The sequence below is a fragment of the Pelecanus crispus genome, chromosome 3, assembly GCF_030463565.1.
Source record: "Pelecanus crispus isolate bPelCri1 chromosome 3, bPelCri1.pri, whole genome shotgun sequence".
NCBI lineage: Eukaryota > Metazoa > Chordata > Aves > Pelecaniformes > Pelecanidae > Pelecanus > Pelecanus crispus.
Window position 1 is genome coordinate 56,811,553 of NC_134645.1, and position 23,054 is coordinate 56,834,606.

Genomic DNA, 23,054 nt, shown 5'->3' on the forward strand with positions numbered 1-23,054 from the left:
CTCCAGCTGTATCCTTACTTCTTTTTGCTTTCGTCCCTAACTGAAGAAATCTTTCATTCTGTCTCAAATTCATAGCTACTTTTCCACTGTTTCCAACTATCAACTGTAGATGTTCAAGCAGCCATCCTGAGATGCAGGACTACATCTTGAGGATGGGGAGGTGCAAGAGCCCCCTCCTTTTCTGCTCCTGGGAACAGATGGAGATTACTAAGGAGTTGTTTGGAAGAATATATGCAAGCATTGGAACAGGTTGCCCAGAGAGGTGGTGGAGTCACCATCCCTGGAAGAGTTCAAAAAACCGGTAGACGTGGCGCTTTGTGACATGGTTTAGTGGGCGTGGTGGTGTTGGGTTGATGATTGGACTGATGATCTTAGAGGTTCTTTCCAATCTTAATGATTCCTAGTTTTTACTTTCATTACAAATGATCCAGCCACCAAGCCAGGAAACATGAAATTATTACTCTACCCTTAATTGGTTTAGTGGTGTACTTTGTAGTGTTAGGTTAATGGTTGGACTGGATGATCTTAAAGGTCTTTTCCAACCTAAACAATTCTATGATTCTAATAAAAACCTTTAAGGGATTTCAGTTACTGAATTTCTTCCTTTGCGAAAGAAGTTTGTTTACATCTGCATCAAGTTCCTGTCACAATCTTCGCTGATTAATCCTATTGAGACAGCCAGTATACCTCCTGGCTCTCCACACATTTACATTGCTCTATTAGAGTATGCATAGATGTACGGGTGCTAGAAAGCATTGGCAGTGATGCAGGAAGTTTTGTTTGCTCTTGTAATGTGTTTTAAAAATAATACTGTGCTCAGTTAGATGAAGACAACATCTGTAATGTGTTTCTTGAGGCAGATGGTAGATCAGAGAATAAAATATGTTTAATTTCTAAGGAGAGGAGAAATAAGCTGAATTGAAATCACAAGCACTTCTTTTTCTTTTCAGTATTTACTATGAAATTCAGATTATAATACATCCTTCTGTTCTGTGGTTACCTCTCCATATATTGCAGGCCATGGGGTACAGTAGTTTAATTGTAAAAACGGGCTTGTGGTAGCTGTAGTCATTTAGCTGCAGTTTCAGGACATAGGTTTTATTTAAAAGCTTTCATTGCATATGACCTACACAGAGTTTGAATTTCACTGGGCTACGTAATATTTCTGCAACCTTTTATTTCGAAGAGGAAAGAGACAACATAGCTAAGGCTGAATCTGTGTGCTTTCTGAGCAGGAGGCGATTTCTAGTGCATTTGCAAATGCTGCACTGTGTGAAATGCGTGGGAGAACAGTAGGCAATTAGTTATCTTCAGTGCTACAGAAACATGCCGAGAATGTAGTGTTTATAGTTCTAAGTCCTGTTTTACAGTCAGGGATGACTTTCAAACTCCTTTTCTCACACTTAAGAAAGCTAGACCTTTTATAATTATGTTAATAGGATTGCAGGTTTTCCCCTCCACATCTCTTTTCAGAGTCACCCAAGAAAGTCAGACTATGTGCTCTGTCCTCGCGCTTAGGAGTACTAATGAGAATAAGCTCTCCCTTCCTTTATTTAGAGAACTGAGATGTTTGGACTTTTCTTGCTGATATTCCAGGACATCCAAGCTGAGATTGATGCCCACAATGACATCTTTAAAAGCATTGATGGAAACAGACAGAAGATGGTGAAGGCCTTGGGAAACTCTGAGGAAGCTGCCCTGCTCCAGCACCGGCTTGATGACATGAACCAGCGCTGGAATGACCTGAAGGCGAAGTCGGCTAACATCAGGTAAGTAATGAAAATGTCAAGACATGAATGGGGAACAGTTGCTGTCTTCTGAAAGGCTTGAGAAATATGACTACAGCATTGAAGTGAAATCTCCATTTTCTTCCATAAAGGACCCCTGAGCCCAAATATAAAAACTTGGTGCACTTACTCACCTTTAAGGTTTAACTACTTGTTCTCCCCCCAGAGCTGCGCAGTTGTAACTTGCCAGTCTGTACTACGTTTTCCGGAAAGTATGTTGAGTCTTTCCTTATTGTAACTCGATAGTGATGTCAATGAAGTAATTGTGTGACTCTACAATTACTGTGAGGAGAAATCGGGGGTTGCTGTTGGTTTTGGTTTTACCACTGAAATGAATAATTTGATAGGACTTGCATCTTAAGTGTTGTGATCCATGTTGGTAGTATTTTTTTTTTAATTGCTGCTATTCAATTAAGAAATGTTTTAAAATACATACTAATTAAGGAATTATTTTACAATTTTTTGACCCTACCAGTGCCAAGCTCACTGACTATCCAAGTGTAGTCATTGTTAAAATCTTTGTGATGTCATTTTGGAAGTAGATATTACCATATTCATTAAAGTGGGTAAAATTTTACATTAAAATGAATTACACAGAATTTCTAGAGCTTTTAATTGCAACTGCTTGCTTGTTGATTAAAGGAAACTGTTCTTTTAATAGAACAAAACAATGTTAAGCATTAATACGGATTTTCCAAAAGCCAGAAAAGTGAGTTGAGCTTGGAATTCAGGCACAAGAGTTTGAAAGAGTGAGATAGAGGGGGAAATGTGACATTTACTTTTCTTCTCCACTTATCCCATCACCAACGTGCTAAACAGTTAAGTGAGACAGGTAAATTGGCTCCATGAAAGCCCACAGGCAGAGCTTGAACTGGAGGGACCAAGCAGTTCAGTGTGGGGGCTTGCAGAGGCTGGCCCCACCACGCAAGTAGTTTAATGCAAGAGCTATTGAACTTGGGCTATTATGAGCTCTACTCACAAATAAGTCAATGTGAGAGAAAGACAAAAACATGCTCTTAAGATAATAACTTAGCAACTGTGGAGTTCTAGCAAGAACAATTCAGTTGCTTGGCCTTTCCTTGGGTTGATCATAATTTGGGAGAAATTGATGGCCAAAAAAAAGGGCCTTCAAGCCATTTACCCTGGCCAGCTGTGAGTTCCAAGGCAGCAATACAGAGACAGCGATTGCACAGTGAATACTCAAAAAAGTGGCAATACCGGCTCTTCTGAATACAGACCCATCTTTTCAGTTCTGCGTAGATATGGCATGTGCATCTCACTGGGCAGCATTAGTGTTTGCAGTGTTTGTGTTAGTCTGCTGGTACCTGCAGTGCTGCAGAGACACATGTCACTGAGTAGAAGATAGGGAAGAGAATACTGGAGCAAATATGAGAGAAATAAATTAACCTCTCAAATCCCAGTTGCCACTAAAAGAAGTGTAGCATTTCTGAGTTCATGTATTTTGCCCTGTTCTTTGATTGCAGTTCACTTTTCTAACTCACGCCAAGAGTAATGAAAGCCTTCATAGGGAAATAACAAAGCATAGAACTGATATGAAGTCAGTGTGTTGATGTAGCTGTTTGCCTTCAACTTTTGCTTTCTTGGTGTACCTTATATCAAGGATGAATTGGAAAGCAAAACTGTATGGATGAGTCTTGTGAGAACAGCATATAGCTGTGTTAGATGCTAGGACTGATGATTGAAAAATCTGATTGCTTTGTTATGAGTTTTAGCTTGGGATAGTGCTTCTAAATTACGGTTTCTTTAAGTTTTTTAGAAATTTTTTATTTTTTTTTTTTTTTTTTTAGTTGCTGAAAGTACTGTTCTCCCTTAGGGATAGTGGGATAGTATGAGTTTTGCTTCATCACTTCATCCTCAGAGCTGATGGTGCTAGTCACCATGTTGACTTTACTTCCTTGCTACTGTAACTAAATGGAATTCCAAACTGGAAAAGCAGCCCTCTTGTGACATATTTCTAAATGCATGGAAACTACTTAACCCCGTATTTGTAGTGACTATGACACCACCTGAGAGGACTATACCTCTCCTTGAAATTACTTCAGACTTCTTCATGCTTCTTTCTTTTTCTTTTTTTGTTATCTTATTCCCAGGAAGAAAACAAAGTTGCAGATTTGTGCGTGTTTGCCTTTTAAAACCCAATGTTTAGGAGAGATTCTTTCCTCCTGGGGCAGAAGGTGCAAGGGTGTTAGTGTTTGGGGGAGGGTAGAGGTAAAAGGATGGGAGAAACAGAGAAGAATTCTCTATATTTAGACCACCCACCAGTCTTTTTATTCCATGTGTTCCCTTGACGCTCCACAGGGAAAGTGTTACCTCCATAGCAGCAGCAAAAGCTGAGGAGGTCTCCAGCTGTGAAGAGAGCCTCTCAGGGTCAACAGAAGGGGAGTTATGTCAGAGTTCCTGCTCTTCTGGATGACTCTATTCAGCCTGGGTCAAGGGGCGGGGGTGCTCTCAACCTGGTCAGCTGGATGGGAGTGTCCATGTTTTTCAGGCTCATCCAGGATTCCTTTAGGAGTGCTTCTGAATACCAGGAGGTTGATGCTGGGGAATATTGCTCCAACCAGTGCTCAAACCTGAACGATCATCTGTAACTGACCTGTATTTTTATCAAAGTGGATTCTTAAGCCAACACTTGACTTGGCAAATCCCTGGAGATTGCCAGTTAATTTGTCACATGAGCATAAATGTCTGAAGCTTTGTTTGCAGGTTGTGTATTGGTAGAAATACCAATTCCAAAACAAAGGCCAGAAATTCTGTCTTTGAAAGCAAAGAAGCCCAAGAAACATTTCAAAACTTCAACATAGTTTATCAGCTCTGTTTGATAATGTCTCCACTCCCCAGGAGAATTGAATGTTTGTGTCTACTCTTCAGCTGCTGCATCTCGCTTTTATTTTCAGTATTGCTTCTGATAAGATTAGAAGGGTAGCATTCAGGAAAAATCCAGACTAATGTGGCATGTTTTCCCCTGTGTATTTTTTTTCCCCCCCTTAATGTCTTTTTGAACTTTCAAGAGAGAGGTTGGCTCACTTTATGTTCAGAGAAGAATTTTAAAGTCCCTGTTAGTGTAGTCCATTTCCTCCCCACCCCTTACTGCTCTACCCCCACAAGTTTAGCTTGCACTGGACTTTGAACCCATGTGCTAGTGATATTTTGCTACTGTCATTAATCTGGCAGGCACACAGGTACTCATTAGTGCTAAATTACAATGCATTTAATCTAGTATCATATGCCACATCATTCAAATTAATAGCAAATTAGGTTTTTTCACTATTAATATTATTGCACTTTATGTTAAATTAACAGTGAGTCACCCTTAAATTGTCATTTAACTAGTTGCAAGGTGCCTTACAAAATTCCAGTTCATTTTGTATACAAGAATTCCACTAAATAATTAGAGTAGAATCCTGTATCCTGAGAGGGTGCTACTTTTCAGAGGTGAGAGCTGCTTAAGTGTGCTAGATACAGTAATAAGTAATGATAAATAGAGATTTTGCTATTAAAGTGAAACAGAAAGCTATAGATCTCAACATTTTAATTGTGGTTGGTTCTAGAAATTCGTAAAGATGCTTTATTTTTGTAACAATCTGTGGGTCTAACAGCAAAATTGTAAGTTCAAATGTGGACTGCCTTGGCTTAGATGAGAGGGCAATGTCTCTCCTCTGCCTGATTGATAGGGAGTATAACTACCCTGCTCACTGCAGGGGGTTTGGGCTAGATGATCTCTAAAGGTCCCCTCCAACCCAAAGTATTCTATGATAACTGTTTTCCAGAAAGGAGGGCTGGTTCTCAGTACCTAGCACCTGAAGGTAACATATATGCAGTGCTTTGCAGCTTGGTATTTCTGAGGGCATTTTACAGGATGTCAAGCAAGTTGTGAAAAGAAGCTCCACATTGTATGTGGACCACCCGGTGCTGTTGGGAGTGTGCCCCTGTGTGTGGCTGGAGTCTTCAGGGGCCAACTATGGTGAAAGCTCCAGCTGTGAAGCAGGTACCTTGTGCACCAACTTGCCGTAGAGTTAATACCGTCCATATGGGAAGAACAAGTTGGTTGCCTTGAAAGTCGTTCTGGTTAGTGAGTGAAAAGAGACCAGGAGAGCTGAGACAGTGCGTTTCATTCAGGAGCTGCTGATGTACAAACCAAGGCCAGCAGGATGCTCTTCCCCAGTACGCATAAAACTGCAAATGCAATAGCTTGCTTGTAATTCACTGCAGGGCAGGATGCTGGCTCAGCTGTTTAGGCCTGGGCTACGAGCAGCTGGTTTTAATTCAGTGTTGAGAGAAAATTATCAGTGAGAGCAATAAGGGACAATAGAAACCGTGATGCACAAAACTGTAGGCAGTAAAATGTGGCTTCTAGCAAGTACTTCAATTCTGCCCCCCCCGCCCCAAGTAGTTACTTGGGAAGTGCTTTCCTGAATTGAGTGAAGGAGAATAGGTTCCTCTTCCCTAAAGGTTTATCCTTTTCAGATATGTGATTTTTTTTTTTCTTTGTATCTTCCCACCCTCATACACTGTTACTGACTGCTTTTTTGGTTTATCTATCCTAGTATTGCTGGGAGATCCCAGTGTACCCAAACCTAAGCTTGCCTTGAAATTAACCTTGCAGCACTTCACCCCTTCAGTCCACCTATTGTCATATCAGACCCAAACCTTCACTCGAATGCCATTTGAGACAATAATACGAGAGAAGCCAGGTGAAAGTTTCAAGATGTGAGTTACAGTGAATGAGAAAAAAAGGTAAAGAAATCCGTGCGCAAAATAGGAAAGGTAAAAGGTAGGAAGCAATAGTAAAGTTCAGTTCACTCATCTGTCAGAAGCGGGGCAGGAAGGTGGAGAGCTGTTGTCAGACTACACTGAAAAGGACTGAGCTCTGTTCCATCACCTGCGTGGAGAAAGAAATTGTTGTTTACTGAGTACATGCTAGTCTCAAATGAATCCATAACATTGAATGACTGCAGTAAAAGAAGGGTAGCTGGTCCCTGTCGAAGATTTGCCTGCAGCTGTGTAGCCACTGCAGGGAGAAACCATCAAGTCAAGGTATTTTTGAAAATGATAGAAAAAGGGTATTGTGGAATCTGGGGGTTTTGTCAATTAAACTGAGGGACAGAGACACTGTGTTAATTCTCTCGTAACTCACCATTGACTAAAGATGATGTATTAAATAATCTGTGTCACTGATAGTTTCAGCAGCACAGGCAATTTACTGTTGATCACTGCTGCAAGAACTTGTTGCTTTCGCTGCTGGAGAGTCAAGATCCTGGCATGAGAGTTCAGTTTTGCAGTGCTTTAGCTCACAAAATGATGCTTGTATTTTGTGCACTGCAGTGATGGAGTCACAACAAAACACAGCATTTATTTATATTGCTTAGATGTGCAGTGTTCAAGGCTTTAAACAAGTTAAAGCATCAGGTACATATTTGTCTGTGTTCCCCCATTTTTCCTCTGCTTGTTTTGATTTGCTGTGCAAACTGTTTTGAAGTAGAGGGTTTTTTAACGCAAAGTTGCTTTGCAGTTAAACACTTGAAACATTCCTGTCTTAATGATGGAGCAATTTTATTTATTTATTGCACTCCCATGCTGGTTTTGCTATTCAGGGCTTTAAAGATGCTTTAATGTTGTTTCACAGGGCTCACTTGGAGGCCAGTGCAGAGAAATGGAACAGATTGCTGACGTCTCTGGAAGAGTTAATCAAATGGCTGAATATGAAAGATGAAGAACTAAAAAAGCAAATGCCCATTGGAGGGGATGTTCCAACCTTACAGCAACAATATGACCACTGCAAAGTAAGTTGCTCAAGTTTTATAGATAAATATGCTACTGTGAATAATAGAATGAAGAACATTTGCATACAGGATAAACGATGAACACTGGTTTTGAGAACTAAAACTTACCTATGCCTTGTACTGTTGTAACTCTAACATGCTATTCCAGCTCTCTGGTTTTGCTAGTTCTGTTCTGGTTTTGTACATAATAGGGTATTGATTCCTAATTATTTTTTGACAATAAAAAATTCTGTTGCATCTACAACTTATCTTCATTCATGTAGAAAGTAGAGTCTGTCTCACCAACTGTGATCAGTAATCAAGTTAGGACGTATTTGCCATTGGACAAATTCATTCTAGTAAAGCTGGTTCCATCTTATCATCGTATTTGCTCTTCTGTATGGTTGTCACGAATATGATTTTTTCCCACGGCTTTGGTTTAGCAGTAATTTAGGATTTATTAGTATTTTTGAGATAGATCACAAAATTAGGTTATATAATTCTTAACAGCACTTAAGCATCAGCCCATTTAACAGAGCGATTCAATGGAATTTGTTACAATCAAAATAGCGACTTAGTTAAGGATTTGAGAATGGCAAGGGTCACCCGAAACTTTCAGCAGGGTTGCACACACAGATGGGGTTTAAATAAAATCACACACACACACAGACAGACAAACAGTTCTGAATCAAACTGCACACACACACACAGAGGTTAACCTGTGATTAAAATTTCCCTTTTCATTGAGTTTCATGAATTACTCACTTTTATGTGCCGGCATTCATCAACGGACGGTCGGTGAACCTCGCGAAATCAGGCCTTTGAGTCCTCGCGAAATCATCGATGGATGATCCTTCAATCCTCGCGAAATCTGCCCCGAGAGGCGTCCCAGCGCAGGGGAGACACTGGGTCACACAGCCTGCTGCAGTCCTGGAGAGCTCAAAAGGTCTCCCTTTTGGATCGCTATTCATAGGATCTCGAGATGATTGGCTTTGGGCAGTGTTTTACGTTCTGGCCACAATCAGTGCTGAGTTATTCTGGTACACAATTCAGGCAGCTGGTGACCCAGGTGTGGCCAGAGAGTGCCTGACGCCCAAGTCACTGCGCTTATGACCAGGGTAACAGCACGACAGGGCTTATCCTGGGATCTCAGAGTGGCCCGGGGGGCTGCAGCACCATGATGGTGTAAACAAAGAAAGAGAATAAATGCAGCTGTATATAGCTAATTGCGTAACAACTATGTTCCCCTCTGCCAGCACAACACTGATGTCTTTTCTGCTGTGGTGTTTAGTGAGGGCAAAAATCGAATTTGGGAAAACACTTAGTAATACAGAAATACTCACTTAGAATACTGTGAGGAACGACAGAAAAAGCAGCCTGACATGAGCATCACTTTTGAGACTTAAATCCAAGATAGAAGAGCTTAAGGAAATCTGCACATGTTTCTCCTTAATTTAGTCTTTTAAAGTAAAATTATTAGCATATACTCAGGATCTTTGTTTCTTGAGAGTTCATCTCTTCCTGTTCTTATCCACTTAAATCATCATGCTCTGTTCGTAGGCACATCTGCTGTGAATGTTTCGTAATGATCAAATGGTGGATTACTAATGCCAGAGCAATAAAAGGCTGGAACAGATCCAAATGTGTTTTGAAGGAGGTCAGTGGGAGGTGATAGATCTCTACAGGTCATTTTCTAAGGGCTTGTTTGTCTCATGCTAGCTTATAGTATATGTATGATAATAAAAAATAATACTGCTAGTACCTCTCATTTGAAGATCTCAAATCGATTTGTAAAAGTGGTAGTTTTTATACATCATTCCGAAGCAGAAAAATTTAGGAGCAGTGATGCTGGATGGCTAATTTGGGTCACTAGTGAACTGCAGCAGTGTGAAGGAGAGAACACTTCTGGGTTGTTTAGTCCCTTGCCCTTATGTTTAAAGAATAACTGATATTTTATTATGTGTTGAGGTTAAGACTCTAACGTGTGCATTCAGGAGCTTTTAGAGATTATTCTTTCATTTTTCAAAAAGGCAATATTCTTGCAATGTCACTGTGAGTATTGGATGTAGGTGCCCCAGTCCAGTATTTAATATGAGCTGTATTAATGGTCTGCAATAGCACAAAATTAAAGCGACCCTGCGCATCGTTTTGGTTTTTGTACACCTACGCAAACAAGAGCACAGTATTCAACAGCAGATATTTCCTAGGTGACGACTTGATGACTATTTTCTAACAGTTATTTTGGTAGGGACGAAGAGATTCGCATATATCGTGATGAAACTGAGCCATACCAAACACGAATTGTTAGCATGGGGCATTTCACTTTCTATTGAAGTGTTGCTTATTAGTCATTGCCAGAGGAGGGGAGCTGGACCACAGCTGTCCGTTGGTTTGATTCTCCATGGCAGTGCCTCACTGCTGCTTTTTAGCAGGAACTGTTCATCCTCGCTAGAGCTGCAGTTTACTAATAAACTAATAGTTTACTAATAAGCTGAAAAGTTGTGTTTTTTCAGGTAAAAAATGAAAAGTGGAGAAAAAACACAAACCAAAACCCATTGGAAGTCCTTCTTCTGCTTCCCCAGCATAATTAAGTGATTGGTCGGTGTCGTTGGGATGTTGAATAAAGATGCTCTTGGTTGAGGAACACATAAGTTTTATGCCTGTGATTTTTTTTTTTTTTTTAATTTTACTTTTCTTTTCCTCTTTTCAAAACCTTATGCCAAATCTGCCCTTTCAGCAGATTCTTCATAAAATAACTTTATGTGATTCCACGCTGTCGGTCACTCTGTGCCTTGTGGGGGTATCATTGGCTGGTGTCACTGGCTTTGCATTTAAGGTGCTCCTTTTAGAATATGTATCCTGTGTTAAGCTGAAAGTTTTCAGTGGAGATTTGAGGTGCAACTGTATCAGATAAATATTGCAGAGATATGAGTTGATTTCTCTCACTCTTGAGGATACTCCCTTTATTCCACCTCTCATTACTGGCTGTCCTGGTACTTCTTTAAATGTTTCTTTGCCCACACTTTTTCAAATGTTAAACCTTTTAAGCATGTCATGTTATTTGTAAGATTTACTTTTAATCAACAGCTTTTCTGTGATCCCATGTTGAGCTTCTGCAGCACATCAGCTGGCCTTGGAAAGGTTCTCCCCAGGCCTCCCTGAGCAATGGTTGGGTGCCTCTGCTCTCCTCTTTCCTTTAGTTTCATGTCTGAGTGCTGCTTTTAAGTTGTCCTTGTGCAAAGTCAGCAGTCTAATACCTCACTCTATCTCCACTTCTCTGTGATCCCTTTGCTCTTATTTCCAGCTTGCTTGCCTGATCTTGTCCTTGCTGGTGTTTCAAAATGTTAAGTGGTGAAAGAGTGGCTCAGCTCTGTAAGATGCGTGCCCATGATAGTCTCATCTCCTGCCCTTTAGTCTTCTGGGTCTTCCGTCCTTCTTGTATTAGCGTTGCTTTTTGCCTCTAGTTATTCAATAGTCATTCTCCTTATTCACCTACTTTTTTTTTTTCCCCCTCAGATACGTGAAATTATGACTTGTTTGCTTCAGCTTAATGGCATTAATTTTATTGCTCTTTCCCTCTCTTAGTATCTCCCCCACTCAATGCTTGGCTTCAGTGGTGCTAGGTAAATAAGTACAGTATTATGTGACAGTTTGGTTTAGCTCCTATTGTTTTTGTGCTACTGAGGTCTGTTTGGACAGGAGGAAATAAATGGTTTGCAATTTGATTTTTTTTAAACTTGTTTTTGTTTTAAATATAAATAATTCTCCTATGCTTGAAAAACAAACATTACCCACAGCAATCTTAAGTCACTTGAATCAGGACTACAGATTTAGCGTATATTTTCCAGATTAACAGAAATCTTTCAGGATATAGCAAATACTTACAAATTTTGGACTGACTTTGTCTTGTTCAGCCAAACTTCTATCATCTGTAGTAGTTCATAGTCTTATCACATACTAAATGCTAAGCACAGTCGAGCAGTGAGCACATCCTGTCTGGGTGTTGAGTTGTGCTCCGTGTCTTGCAGGGGGCAGGGCAAGAGGAAGCTTAAGTAAGGGAGCATGAATTTCCTATTTCAATTATTCTCAAAATTTGTCTTTGAGAATGGGCTGAGGTGGCAGTCCTAAGAATAATGGAAAATTCACAAATGCTTTGGGATGCTGAGAGGAAGTTTAAAAGTTAAAAAGTCATCTGTATGAAGTGTACCTATAGCTGAGGCTACATTCACACTCCTGAAGTGTAGAAAACTCATCTGCAAAGGTACTGATGCAGGGAATGGCTTATAGAGAAAAGAAAGTGAAGGAAGCTGCCTTTTCAGTGTTTATTGCCAGTGTTTTTTCTGTAGTTCCAGTTTCTCACTGTTGCTTGTCCTTACCAGCTCAGGTTTTCCCTTTCGTTCTGTCCTTTCCGAGTCTTCCTTATGAATATTCATTTAGGATTTTAAAATGGGTGATGCAAATTTTGATCAGCTGCATAGACAATGCAAAAAAAAAAAAACCCACCACCAAAACCAACAACAACAAAACCACCACCCCACCACCCAAAATCCCAAAAGACCGCACTTATGTGGATATCTTATTCTGCTGAAAAAGAAAAGCTACGAAAGCAGTGGGCTGGTTTTGTGCAATATGGAAATACCTCGAGTCACACCTATGTACAAGAGGAGGCGATGCAGGTGCCGGCACCTTGTTCTCTGGAGGTGCACTGAGAGCTTTGTATCTCGCTGTTCTGCTGGAAGAGTTCCTGACTGTAGCTTTTTGAAAGTATGCTTTTGCTAAACTACAAAGACTGCCTAAGTGATATAAATCACTGTGGTTTAGCTTTCAGAGAGAGAACAGGACATTTCAAATTAAACAGAAATGGGTACCCTCTTGCATAAATCCTGTTGGCATCTGTCTCATAAATGAACAAATGTCTAGCTAATACTAAATAATGCATGCGTCTTGGATCACAGAGATGCTTAACTTAGCTTCGTTTGAGCTCAAAATGAATTGGCCAAGGAACTGTGAATGTTTGGTAATTTTATGTCTATGGGTGGGTCATTAATATTTCAGATACTCTTCAAACTTTTGGGGGTTGCTGCCTATGTATTTCATGTTTCAGATTTGTTTTGTTAAAGTAATCAAATGCTGAAAGTTGCAATTATTTCTTTCTGGTTTACTTAGCTACTGCCACTTTATCAAAAGCATTAGCGTAGCCAGCTGGAAACTGCTTCCTACTTGTTGCTCTCCCTTCAGGGTGTCTGTAGTTCCATTGTTCTCTTTACCAGCAGGAAAAGTCTGTGAGGAAAAAACATTTCTCTAGCCTTAACTTCTCTGTGCTCTTTCAGTGTACCTGCCTGACCTTGGGCAATGGGCTTATTCTTAAATGAATTCCTACTTAATTATTCTAGATTGTTTTTCTTACATATTTTCTGTATTAAAATCTGCTTGCATGTTAGGAATTATTAACTATAAGAATCAAAAGATGAGTATTATGATATCAGTGCTGCCCTAGTCTATGATTTTAATTATAGTCTAGAAAGGGCTTTATTAATTTGTTGCACATCTCATCACATAAGACATGAAGCATGCAGAAAATCTGTGCTGCGTAGAGGTGGTCAGCTACATTGCTGAAATACTAATTTTTGACTGAGATGTGAGCCGTGAGGGTTGAGAAAGGAGAATTAAACAGTCTGTGGTTGGAAGAGGAGGATCAATAGAGCCTTTTGCTTAGAGGAAGAGCTGCAACATGGTCCGTTGGACAAGGGTGTGATTGAAGCAGGAGCTTGAGCGTTCTATACCACACTGCTGTGAAGTGGCTCTTCAAAGTAAGGATGTGTTTTCAAAAACTGCTCTATGAAAAGGAGAAATAGCCTCCCCACTAGTCAATTGGCATTACTGAACAGTTTGAGAGCTGCTTAAGTAAACTTGTAATAGTTAGGGGTTTAAGGACTCTTGAAGTTTTAAGTGCTCTGCATATTTGAGAATTCTGAATGTTGATTATTTGTGAAAAAGAGAGATTGTACTGTACGAAGAATTGTACTGTACAAGGACAGTACAATTCTTTAAGCTTTAACTGAGACTCTTTTCTTTGAGGTGTGTTTAGGAGGAAGAGGTGGAAATTGTGGGTGGGAATATTTTGCTACAGGAAAGGAAGAGTGTAGTTAATGCCTGAAGTTAAATCAGAGTTCTCAAGTGCACCCGTCTGACTTAAAGCCATTGCTTGCTAAGGATTTACTCCAACTGATTTGTGTGTTACATGAATGGTTCAGGTGTGTACCACTCCTGGGCTATTTCTCCAAAAGAATGATGTCTAAACAAAAGCATGGCACCACGAATGAAGTGTTAAATTAGGATGTCAGTGCAGTGTATTTTTAACTTTGATAAAAAAAATGTTGCTTCTGGCTGTATTTCATCTTGTTCCCAGAAGTGCAGTTGTCTTGTGATAAGTCAGGAAAGTTGCCATGGTTCAGTACTTAAAATAATAAGTAACCTGGATAATGAAAGAACAAAATATTCTGTCACTAACGCAGAGTAAACCAGGTTTTCTTACTGTGGGGAAAAAAAAAATTGCACTTTTTCAGTACTATAAATAAAAAATTTTGGTGGGGTTGCCTTTTTAATACTATCATTTTGATATAGGTATTTATCAGTATATAGATCTCATGCTGCTCTTTTCTGAGGATCTAGCACCTCGTTTCTTTTAATCAAAGACTCCTATATAATATTTTAAGACCTCACTGGGTCTTTTTTTGAACCACTGAATAAAGCCTATTCTACTCGAAGGTTTATAGTTATCCTGAAATATCTAAGAGGACATTCTGACATTGCTGTGGAAGGAAATGTGTGTGACAGAAACCAGGCTTACGCTGCAGAAACAGCACAGTGATCAGCATTTCTCTCTGTCCCTTAAAAGGCTGCAATGAGTCCAGTGCCTCTTTCTCTGGTATCTTCTTGTCTCACATCCCAAAAGATCACTCTCCTTCCATCGTTATTAGTAGTAGCCCATCTACTGTTAATGGAATCTCAGAACTCCTTGATGCACTAGGATGTACCACGCCATCTGTTTCCACTCCTGTGTTGTGAGCTGGAAGACCATGACTGGCTGTGGCCTGACCTTCAAGGGTGAGCCATGTGCATAGCCCGTGAAAGTGATGGAGCACAAGCATATTGGTGACCCATTTTTAATTTCTGCCCATAAGACAGCTGCTGTATTCCCTTAAGTACCTCTGTTCATCTCTCTGTGTTCTTCTGACTCCACTATATCCTTATGGAGGTATAGTGACGGGTATTGCATGCAATACTTAGGAGGAAGTTGCATCAATGTTTTATACTGCAGTAAAACAATGGCTTTTTGTCTTGTACTTTCTGACGATGCTCAACATTTTATTGGCTTTTTGTTTGGTTACAGCTGCATATTGAGCAAATTATTTCAGACCTGTCAGTGAAACTCCCAAGACATTTTTTCTAAGCTGTAACTACCCAGAAAAGTGTTCAGGAATTTCAATCTAGTGTATGCTTTTTTAAGATCAGACGGTGTTTCAATTGCATTAAAAAATGCTGGGTATTACCTGAAATCTAAGGACAGTACATCAACAGATGAGCTCCCATGCTGGATCACAGAAATGGACTGGTAGAAGGAAATGAGACAGGACATGTCTCTGAATGCAAATATTTTTTTGCTGATGTCTGTTTTTCCAAAGGCAGAGAGCCAGGAAAAATCCCACCGGCACAGCAGCAACAAATCTGTTTTTCCAACTACAGAGAACTGCTAGAGACACACGATACGGTGGCCATTGCCTTATTTTTCAGGACCTTTCATAGCCTGTATCAGGTAGAGCTGAAAACTATTTGTCCTGCTCATCTCTTTCTCATTCTGAAACCAGTTTGAGATGCTTTCTGTATAATCACAGAGTCTTCTCAGGTCTCCTTGATTTCTCTGTGATCTGTTTTGATAAATTGGACCAGTAAGAAGAAACATACTGTATTTAGCAAAGCTGTTCACTTGTCATTCAAGGTGTGGAATGGAGCTTGCAGGGATTACTCCAAATCTTCTAAGAACCTCTTTACATAACTGAAACTTTTCCGTATGAATTTTGTGCAAGTGCTAGAGAGTTTTATCCTCTTTCATTGTGTCTTCTCAAAGGGCAGAGTCCCCTCTGCATTATTGTTTTGCAGAAAACCAAATGGGAGCATTAGTTTATGATGTGCTCCATATTCTTAAATATACAATAAGAGAGAGACTGCTGTCACTTTAAAATCCTTCTGAAACTTTGTCTGCATTTGCAGGCATGGACTGGTGAAGAATCCGTTTCATTTTCTGTTAAGGATATCTTCATCTAGATCCTGCTTCTTGTTGCTGCAGGCACACTCTTTAGGGGAGAAGAATATTTATTCCAGTTAACTCCTGAACTATTGGATCCTCAATCCCTTGTTATTACAGCCAGTAATCCACCCTAGGAACATCAGCAATAAATTGGAAAAATTGTGTTGCCATGGCAGCCACCCACGCCTGTTTTCATGCAGATTCTTGAGATTAAAGGCTAGGCTCGAAATGTATGTACAAAATAGGGGAGGGAATGGGATTTTGGTTTTTCTTGTATTTTTGTTAGTTTTCCCATTTTTGGTTTGTTGCTTCTTTAGAATGCAGAAGAAATGAAAGGGTACATACTGGTTTAATGGGCAAGGTAACTTTGCAGGGGGTGTTTTGTTTTGGGGTGTTTTTTTTTGTTAACAAGAACTCTTAACCTCAGTTATTAGGTGTTCCTGGAAAGTTACCATACATCTGTATCTTCTGAACTGGGTTTCAGTGAATTTCTCTCGTCCAGGATGATTAGTCTGAGGGGCTGGGAAACTGCTAGGAATGTTACTAGCAGCAGCTTTATTTTCTGAAGTTCAGGTCTTTCAACTTTAGCAGCCAGATGGAGTCTTAACCTAAAATGGTGCTTAAAGATTTGGAGGTTTCTTTTTAGGAAAACTGATGGAGGTTATGTTTGTGCTAACGCACGTTTCCTGCAAAGTAAGGTCAGTGTTGTGCTTCAGAAAGGTGTCATACTGGGTTTAGGATTCCCACTCGTACGCTTTCAGCTGCTAGAGGTCCTTACATACTACTTACAGATTTATCCAGACTGGTTAGTTGTTATGGGGAAAAGATCGGGTTTTTCCTTTTAATCAGATTTGCAACCTGAATCCTCACCTTGTGAGGCCAGTAACAACTCTTTTTCTAGCATTGCTTAAAGTATTGTGAGTGGTTCTCCACATCAGAAGACTCAGGGTACTCTAGGCATGAATAATTAAGGTACAATTCCTCTATATAGTGCAGTGCTTGATAGGCCTGCAACGTCTGCAGTCGTTCCTCATAGAGTTACTGAGATAGAATCATAGAATGCTTTGGTTTGGAAGGGACCTTTAGAGGTCACCTAGCCCAACCCCCCTGCAGTGACCAGGGACAGCTTTAACCAGATCAGGTTGCTCAGAGCCCCGTCCAACCTGACCTTGAATGTTGCCAGGGATGAGGCCTCCACTGCCTCTCTGGGCAACCTGTTCCAGTGCTTCGCCACCCTCATTGTAAAAAATTTCTTCCTTATATCTAATCTAAATCTATTCTTCTTTAGTTTAAAACCATAACTCCTTGTCCTGTCACAACAGGCCTTGCTAAAAAGATTCTCCCCATCCTTCCTATAGGCCCCCTTTAAGTACTGGAAGGTCGCAATAAGGTCTCCCTGCAGCCTTCTCTTCTCTAGGCTGAACAATCCCAACTCTCTCAGCCTGGCCTCATAGGAGAGGTGTTCCAGCCCTCGGATCATTTTGGTGGCCCTCTTCTGGACCCGCTCCAACAGGTCCATGTCCTTCTTGTGCTGAGGGCCCCAGAGCTGGACGCACTACTCCAGATGAGGTCCCACCAGAGCAGAGTAGAGGGGCAGAATCACCTCCCTCGACCTGCTGGCCACGCTTCTTTTGATGCAGCCCAGGATACGGTTGGCTTTCTGGGCTGCAAGCACATGTTGTTGGCTCATGTCCAGCTTTTCATCCACCAGTACCCCCAAGTCCTTCTCCACAGGGCTGCTCTCAATCCCTTCATCCCCCAGCCTGTATTGATATTGGGGGTTGCCCCGTCCCAGGTGCAGAACCTTGCACTTGTCCTTGTTGAACCTCATGAGGTTCACACAGGCCCACCTCTCCAGCTTGTCCAGGTCCCTTTGGATGACATCTCGTCCTTCTGGCATGTCAGCTGTACCACTCAGCTTGGTATTGTCTGCAAACTTGCTGAGGGTGCACTCGATCCCACTGTCTTTGTCATTGATGAAAATAGGAAACAGCACTGGTCCCAATACGGACCCCTGAGGGACTCCACTTGTTACCGGTCTCCATGTGGACATCGAGCCGTTGACCACGACCCTCTGGATGCGACCATCCAGCCAATTCCTTATCCACCGAACAGTCTACCCATCAAACCCATTATCTCTCCAATTTAGAGAGAAGGATGTTGTGGGGGACTGTGTTGAAGGCTTTACAGAAGTCTAGATAGATGACATCTGTTGCTTTTCCCTTGTCCACTGATGCAGTCACTCCTTTATAGAAAGCCACTAGGTTGGTGAGGCAGGACTTGCCCTTGGTGAATCCGTGCTGGCTGTCTCGAATCACCTCCCTGTCCTCCATGTGCTTGAGCATAGCTTCTAGGAGGATCTGTTCCATGATCTTCCCAGGCACAGAGGTGAGGCTGCCAGGTTGGTAGTTCCCAGGGTCCTCCTTTCTTCCTTTTTTGAAAATGGGCACAATGTTTCCCTTCTTCCAGTCAGCAGGGGCTTCACCTGACTGCCATGATTTTTCAAATATCATGGAGAGTGGCTTGGCAACTACATCAGCCAATTCCCTCAGGACTCTGGGATGCATCTCATCAGGTCCCATTGTGTCCCATTGTCACATTGAGGTTCTTCAGGTGGTCTTGAACCTGATCTTCCCTTAGAGTGGGAGGGGCTTTACTCCCCTGGTCCCCATCTTGTGGTCCATGGACTCGGGAGGGATGAGGAGAGAGGTTGCCAGTGAAGACTGAGGCAAAGAAGTCGTTGAGTACCTCCGCTTTCTCCTGGTCTGTTGATACTAGTTTGCCATTCTCTTCTCCTCATCTTTTGATACTAGGTTGCCATTCTTCACTTTGTTTTAATCAACAGCTTACTGAATTGCATTGAGCATGGTGTAATTTAGATAGCAAGTATTTGCTTGTGCGAGGTGGCTTTTGGGGTTTGGTGGTTTTTTGGTTTGTGTTTTAGTTTTGGGGTGGTTTTTCAGGCATCTCTTTCTGGAAGGAGTGCAATGTTGTCCTCACAATCACCCATTTATTACTAAGAAGCTATTTTACATGCTTAGTTGCTCATCTGATAATTTACTCCCCTATAATGCGTGAGGACATTTTAAAAGCATCCTGTACAAAACCAAAGATTTCTTGAAGGTCCTTTCTACCTTGTTGTTTAATGATGATGTAACGTTATGTCAGGGCTCGTAGTGAAGCAACTGTTTTCTAAAGTGATTGCAAGCACTGCATATTAACTGGCTTTGTAAAGCTTTGTAGCCCTCTCTGCCAAATAGAGAATATGCGTGCAGTAACTTCTGTGACATGAGCAGCCTCTTCTGGTTCTGCAGTGAATGAAGATCAGCCTTAACTCTAGTTTTTGATTGTCAGAGATGCCGTACTATTACTGGCACATGATTGTGCTAATGACAGATGGCTGTTATTTGGGTATCCCTATACCCTGTTTCTCTGCAGGACGGATTTCAGGGTCATATAGGAAGCTGCATAGTTCTGCTGAACTTCTAGCCAATGTGGGCTGTTACTTAAATGAACAGGCATAGCCTGTAGTGAGAGAGAACATTTTAAAGGTCTTCTCAACTTAATAGCTGCTGATGCTAGTAATTTATTTATTTTACAGTATGATTTTCATCTTTTAGACCTTTCTTGTTAAATGAATATGTAAACGGAGAGAAAAAAAATATTTATGCCAATGTTTGATGGTGTAAGACAATAAACCAATGATATTTCACAGTGAGTTTCATAACGTTGTTGGCAATTTTGGTTTTGTGAACAAGTATTTATAAGTATTTATATAATATATATTATATATATAAAAAACCCAAGTATTTATAAAAGTAGTAAATTAAAGTCATAAATCGGTAAGTAAATGTTCTGATACATTTATTTTCACTTTTGTTTGAAGTTGGAGTGAGTTTTATACATTCCTTCTATGTTACTAAGCATTTTTTAGTCGAAAAGTCCTAATATAGATGATGCAGTAGATTAAAAAAAACACAGATGACTTCCTCTCCTTTGAAGCAGCTGGTTTACAACTTACATGCTTGAAGAATTTCTAAAATCTGAAGTAAAATCTCTTGATTAATGAAAGGAGTATGCTTATGATTTTATAAACAGTCATTAAAAATGCATACTGTTATAAATGTGTGATTCACTTGGGTGTAAATTAAAATTTTTGGTACCAACAGGGACTTCAGTGATTGAATTGGATCATTACTTTTAATGGTATATTTTTCATTAAGTCAGTGAAACAGGTCAGCAAGAATTTAGGATTAGCAGTAATAGGAGAGAGAATAGTAAATGAGATAGTTTTAAAGAAATTACTGGAACAAATACATCTTTTTTCAGTTAAATATTACTTAAGGTCATCTTTTAAAAATTTTCTCTTTTTCCCCCCTTGCTCTAGGTTTTATACAGTCTATATTCATTCACCTTGGAATCAACCTGATATGAAGTGATCTTTTTTCTCTCTTTTTTTTTAAAAAAAGTAATAGCAATTTGTACCTTTTCTCTTTTGCGGTTCCATCTTCTTTTGGAGCGATGAACCTGCCTCAGAGATAGGCTAGAAGTTTGTGTAAGCATTCACTACCTTAAAGGGATCAGATTCAAGCCAGGGAAGAAACCCTCCAACTGAACAAAATGCTAAAAATATAACATTTTGATGCTCTGAAAGAAAAGAGGGAAGACTGATGTGAAAACATTTTTATCATCAAATAAATGCAAAGGAGGCGGAGGGTGTCATTTTTAGTTAACTATCAATGGTATCTGACAGTTGTGCCCTGTGTATTCCCTGTACATTTTCCATCTAGAGTTTTGAAGCAGAGAGACTCTGTGCAATGCTTCATGCTAACATCAGCGCTGTGGTTAGCGTATGCCATCACGCTGGGTATGAACGCTTTTAGGAGCCTCAGTGCCTGATACCGAAACAAGTCCCCAGGCTCTGACCGAAAAGTCCAATTAACCTTTTTTTTCCCCTGCTGCATTAGTGATTCAGAACCCTCTGAACTGCGAGTAAGAATTATTACCTAACAGTTGTAACCTAAATATTGTATCTGAGAAGTAGTATTTTCTAAGTTTATTAGACTTTTTCTAGAGCTAGGTGCTTAGTAGTCCTGGCAGCTTTTTGGTATGAATAAAAATGAATAAGAACTTGGGATTATATATATTTCTTTTAATTGTGAGGATTTAGAAAGTTTCTAGGCTTGAGTCGTTAAAACAGGCAGTGCTTAGCTTTCTTGTATAGAGCACTGTTGATCTGTGGATTAATTTTCAACAGCATTTTTAACATATGTAGAAATCTACATATTTTTCTAGTTAAATGCACAGAGAAGGGAGATGTGTATTCTTCCTTCAGGATTGAAGAGTTCTATTTCAATATTTTAAAATTTAAGTTTGTTATGCTTTTGACAGAGAATTTAGCTCCAAACTGCTAATGATTTCAAGGCTGAGACAAAAAAATGTAGCTGATAGAAGCACTGTTTGGTTACCTGTGAAAAGTGCCTGGAGCTAATCTACTGTGAAGTTGACAGAAAATACTATTTTAAATTTGTTTTTTTCTTTGACATTGTAAAGCCTGGTGATGCTCTTTTGGACTGTTGGAAGAAAAAGAAAGCTGAAGGAGGCTACTCTGAGTGCTATGTAGGTAGCTAGAGGAGAAATGCAAAAGCATATGGGATTTTTGGTTTGGGTTTTTTTTTTTTTTCCCCCCAAAGGCTTACTTGATAGCACAAACTGGAATGTGTTGAAACTGTGCACTTGTGGTTTGTAAATATAAGGCTGTATTTACAAATTATAACGAAGTCTGGAATGAATAAAAAGTGAGGGAAGAGGGAGAAAAACAAAAAGCTAAGAATAGTTGCATATAGTGATAAAATCCCCTATGTGGACCTGTGTTCTTGCAATAATGAATATGCTCATAATACCCTTGCTAAGTGAACTTAAACTGATGTTTGCGTCCAGGTTGGTTTAGTTGAACAATGTGCTTTTTCTTCTACTGGAATTCTAGATGGGAAAATAAATAATGAATTTCTTCGTGTATTTTGGCATGTTTTCCCCGTAGTTGAATTCCTGGTGTGTCTCAGAGGTTTGACAGCTGTCTGTTAGTTAGCACTGCTTAACCTGCACTTAAGAAACTTCAAGTGTAGCTTCTCCCCTAGGCAAATATCTGAGTACTTGTCTTCATCTTTGGCCAACAGGCATCGTGCCCTTGCCCTCCTCTGCGTGTGAGTACTTGCCCACATCCACAAACAGCTTCGGTTCTTGGCACTGCTCTTGTGGATTGACTGGAAAGGTGTAAATGCTGAATTCATCACATGAGGCCTTGGGGGGCTTCTAGGAGTTGTACAGAGTCATACACAGCCATATAGAGTAGTTTCACGTAAAGTATGATCAGCTTTGCTCGTTCTGCTTTGCTTCTGTGGCTGAAGCCCAGAGCCACAGAGAAGCCGTATCTGGGTACATGTACACCAACCCCACGCGGCAGGCTTCTTCCCCAGGGAAGAAGTAGGAGGTGTAGGAAGCACTGAAAATCTGACAGACTTCCAGTGGCAAGGTAAATCTGTAAAGCTCCATACTACTGAGGTTTTGAAAAGTTGAGAGGTCCTAAGTCCAGATGGAAGAGGGAACAGCACCTTACTGGTGGAAGTGTTTTCCCTTGCTGAAGAGTGTTTAAAACATCTGTCTGTCTTAGTTCATTCTCTGTGAGCTCCTGATGATCAAACTACTTCCATTTTTCCTTTCATATGTAACAGATAGGTCACATCTATCCAGCAGTGCAGCATAGGTACCTGTGCTAGTAACAAATGAGGTTTTCAGTATGAGAAATTAGCCTATGTGGAGATGTAGCTGACAGCAGTTGTAGTGCTCTTGCAGCATACGCAAACTTGGGCACTTTCACACTGCATTACTTTGTTCTGTTTGGATATTCTCTGTCAATTTTTGGATATGCGGAGGAGGATGACTCCCATACAGAATTTGGAATTCAGTACTCCCACATATAAGTTAGGTATAGTCCCAGTTGTGGAAAGCTGGGAGTGAGGCAGTTGAAGGTACTTGAGCCCAGGTTCAGACAAGTACTTGCATTTTTTTCCTTCCCTAACTCAGCAACTTCCTTTATGGCATTGGTGCTTCACCACTCCTCATTTTAGTGCCACATTCATAGAAGTAGCATAACATTTTTGTTATATTTCCTGAACTTGG

The 23,054-nt window shown here is 40.4% G+C and overlaps 1 protein-coding gene across 1 annotated transcript in view; it reads left to right on the plus strand.

Moving 5' to 3' along the window:
- Positions 1 to 23,054, plus strand: part of UTRN (utrophin) — a 408,114-nt gene that overhangs the window by 268,348 nt on the left and 116,712 nt on the right. Inside the window, exons 52-53 of the mRNA XM_075707799.1 lie at positions 1,597 to 1,769; positions 7,432 to 7,588. Coding sequence (XP_075563914.1) covers positions 1,597 to 1,769; positions 7,432 to 7,588 — 330 coding nt within the window. The remainder of the gene's footprint in view (positions 1 to 1,596; positions 1,770 to 7,431; positions 7,589 to 23,054) is intronic.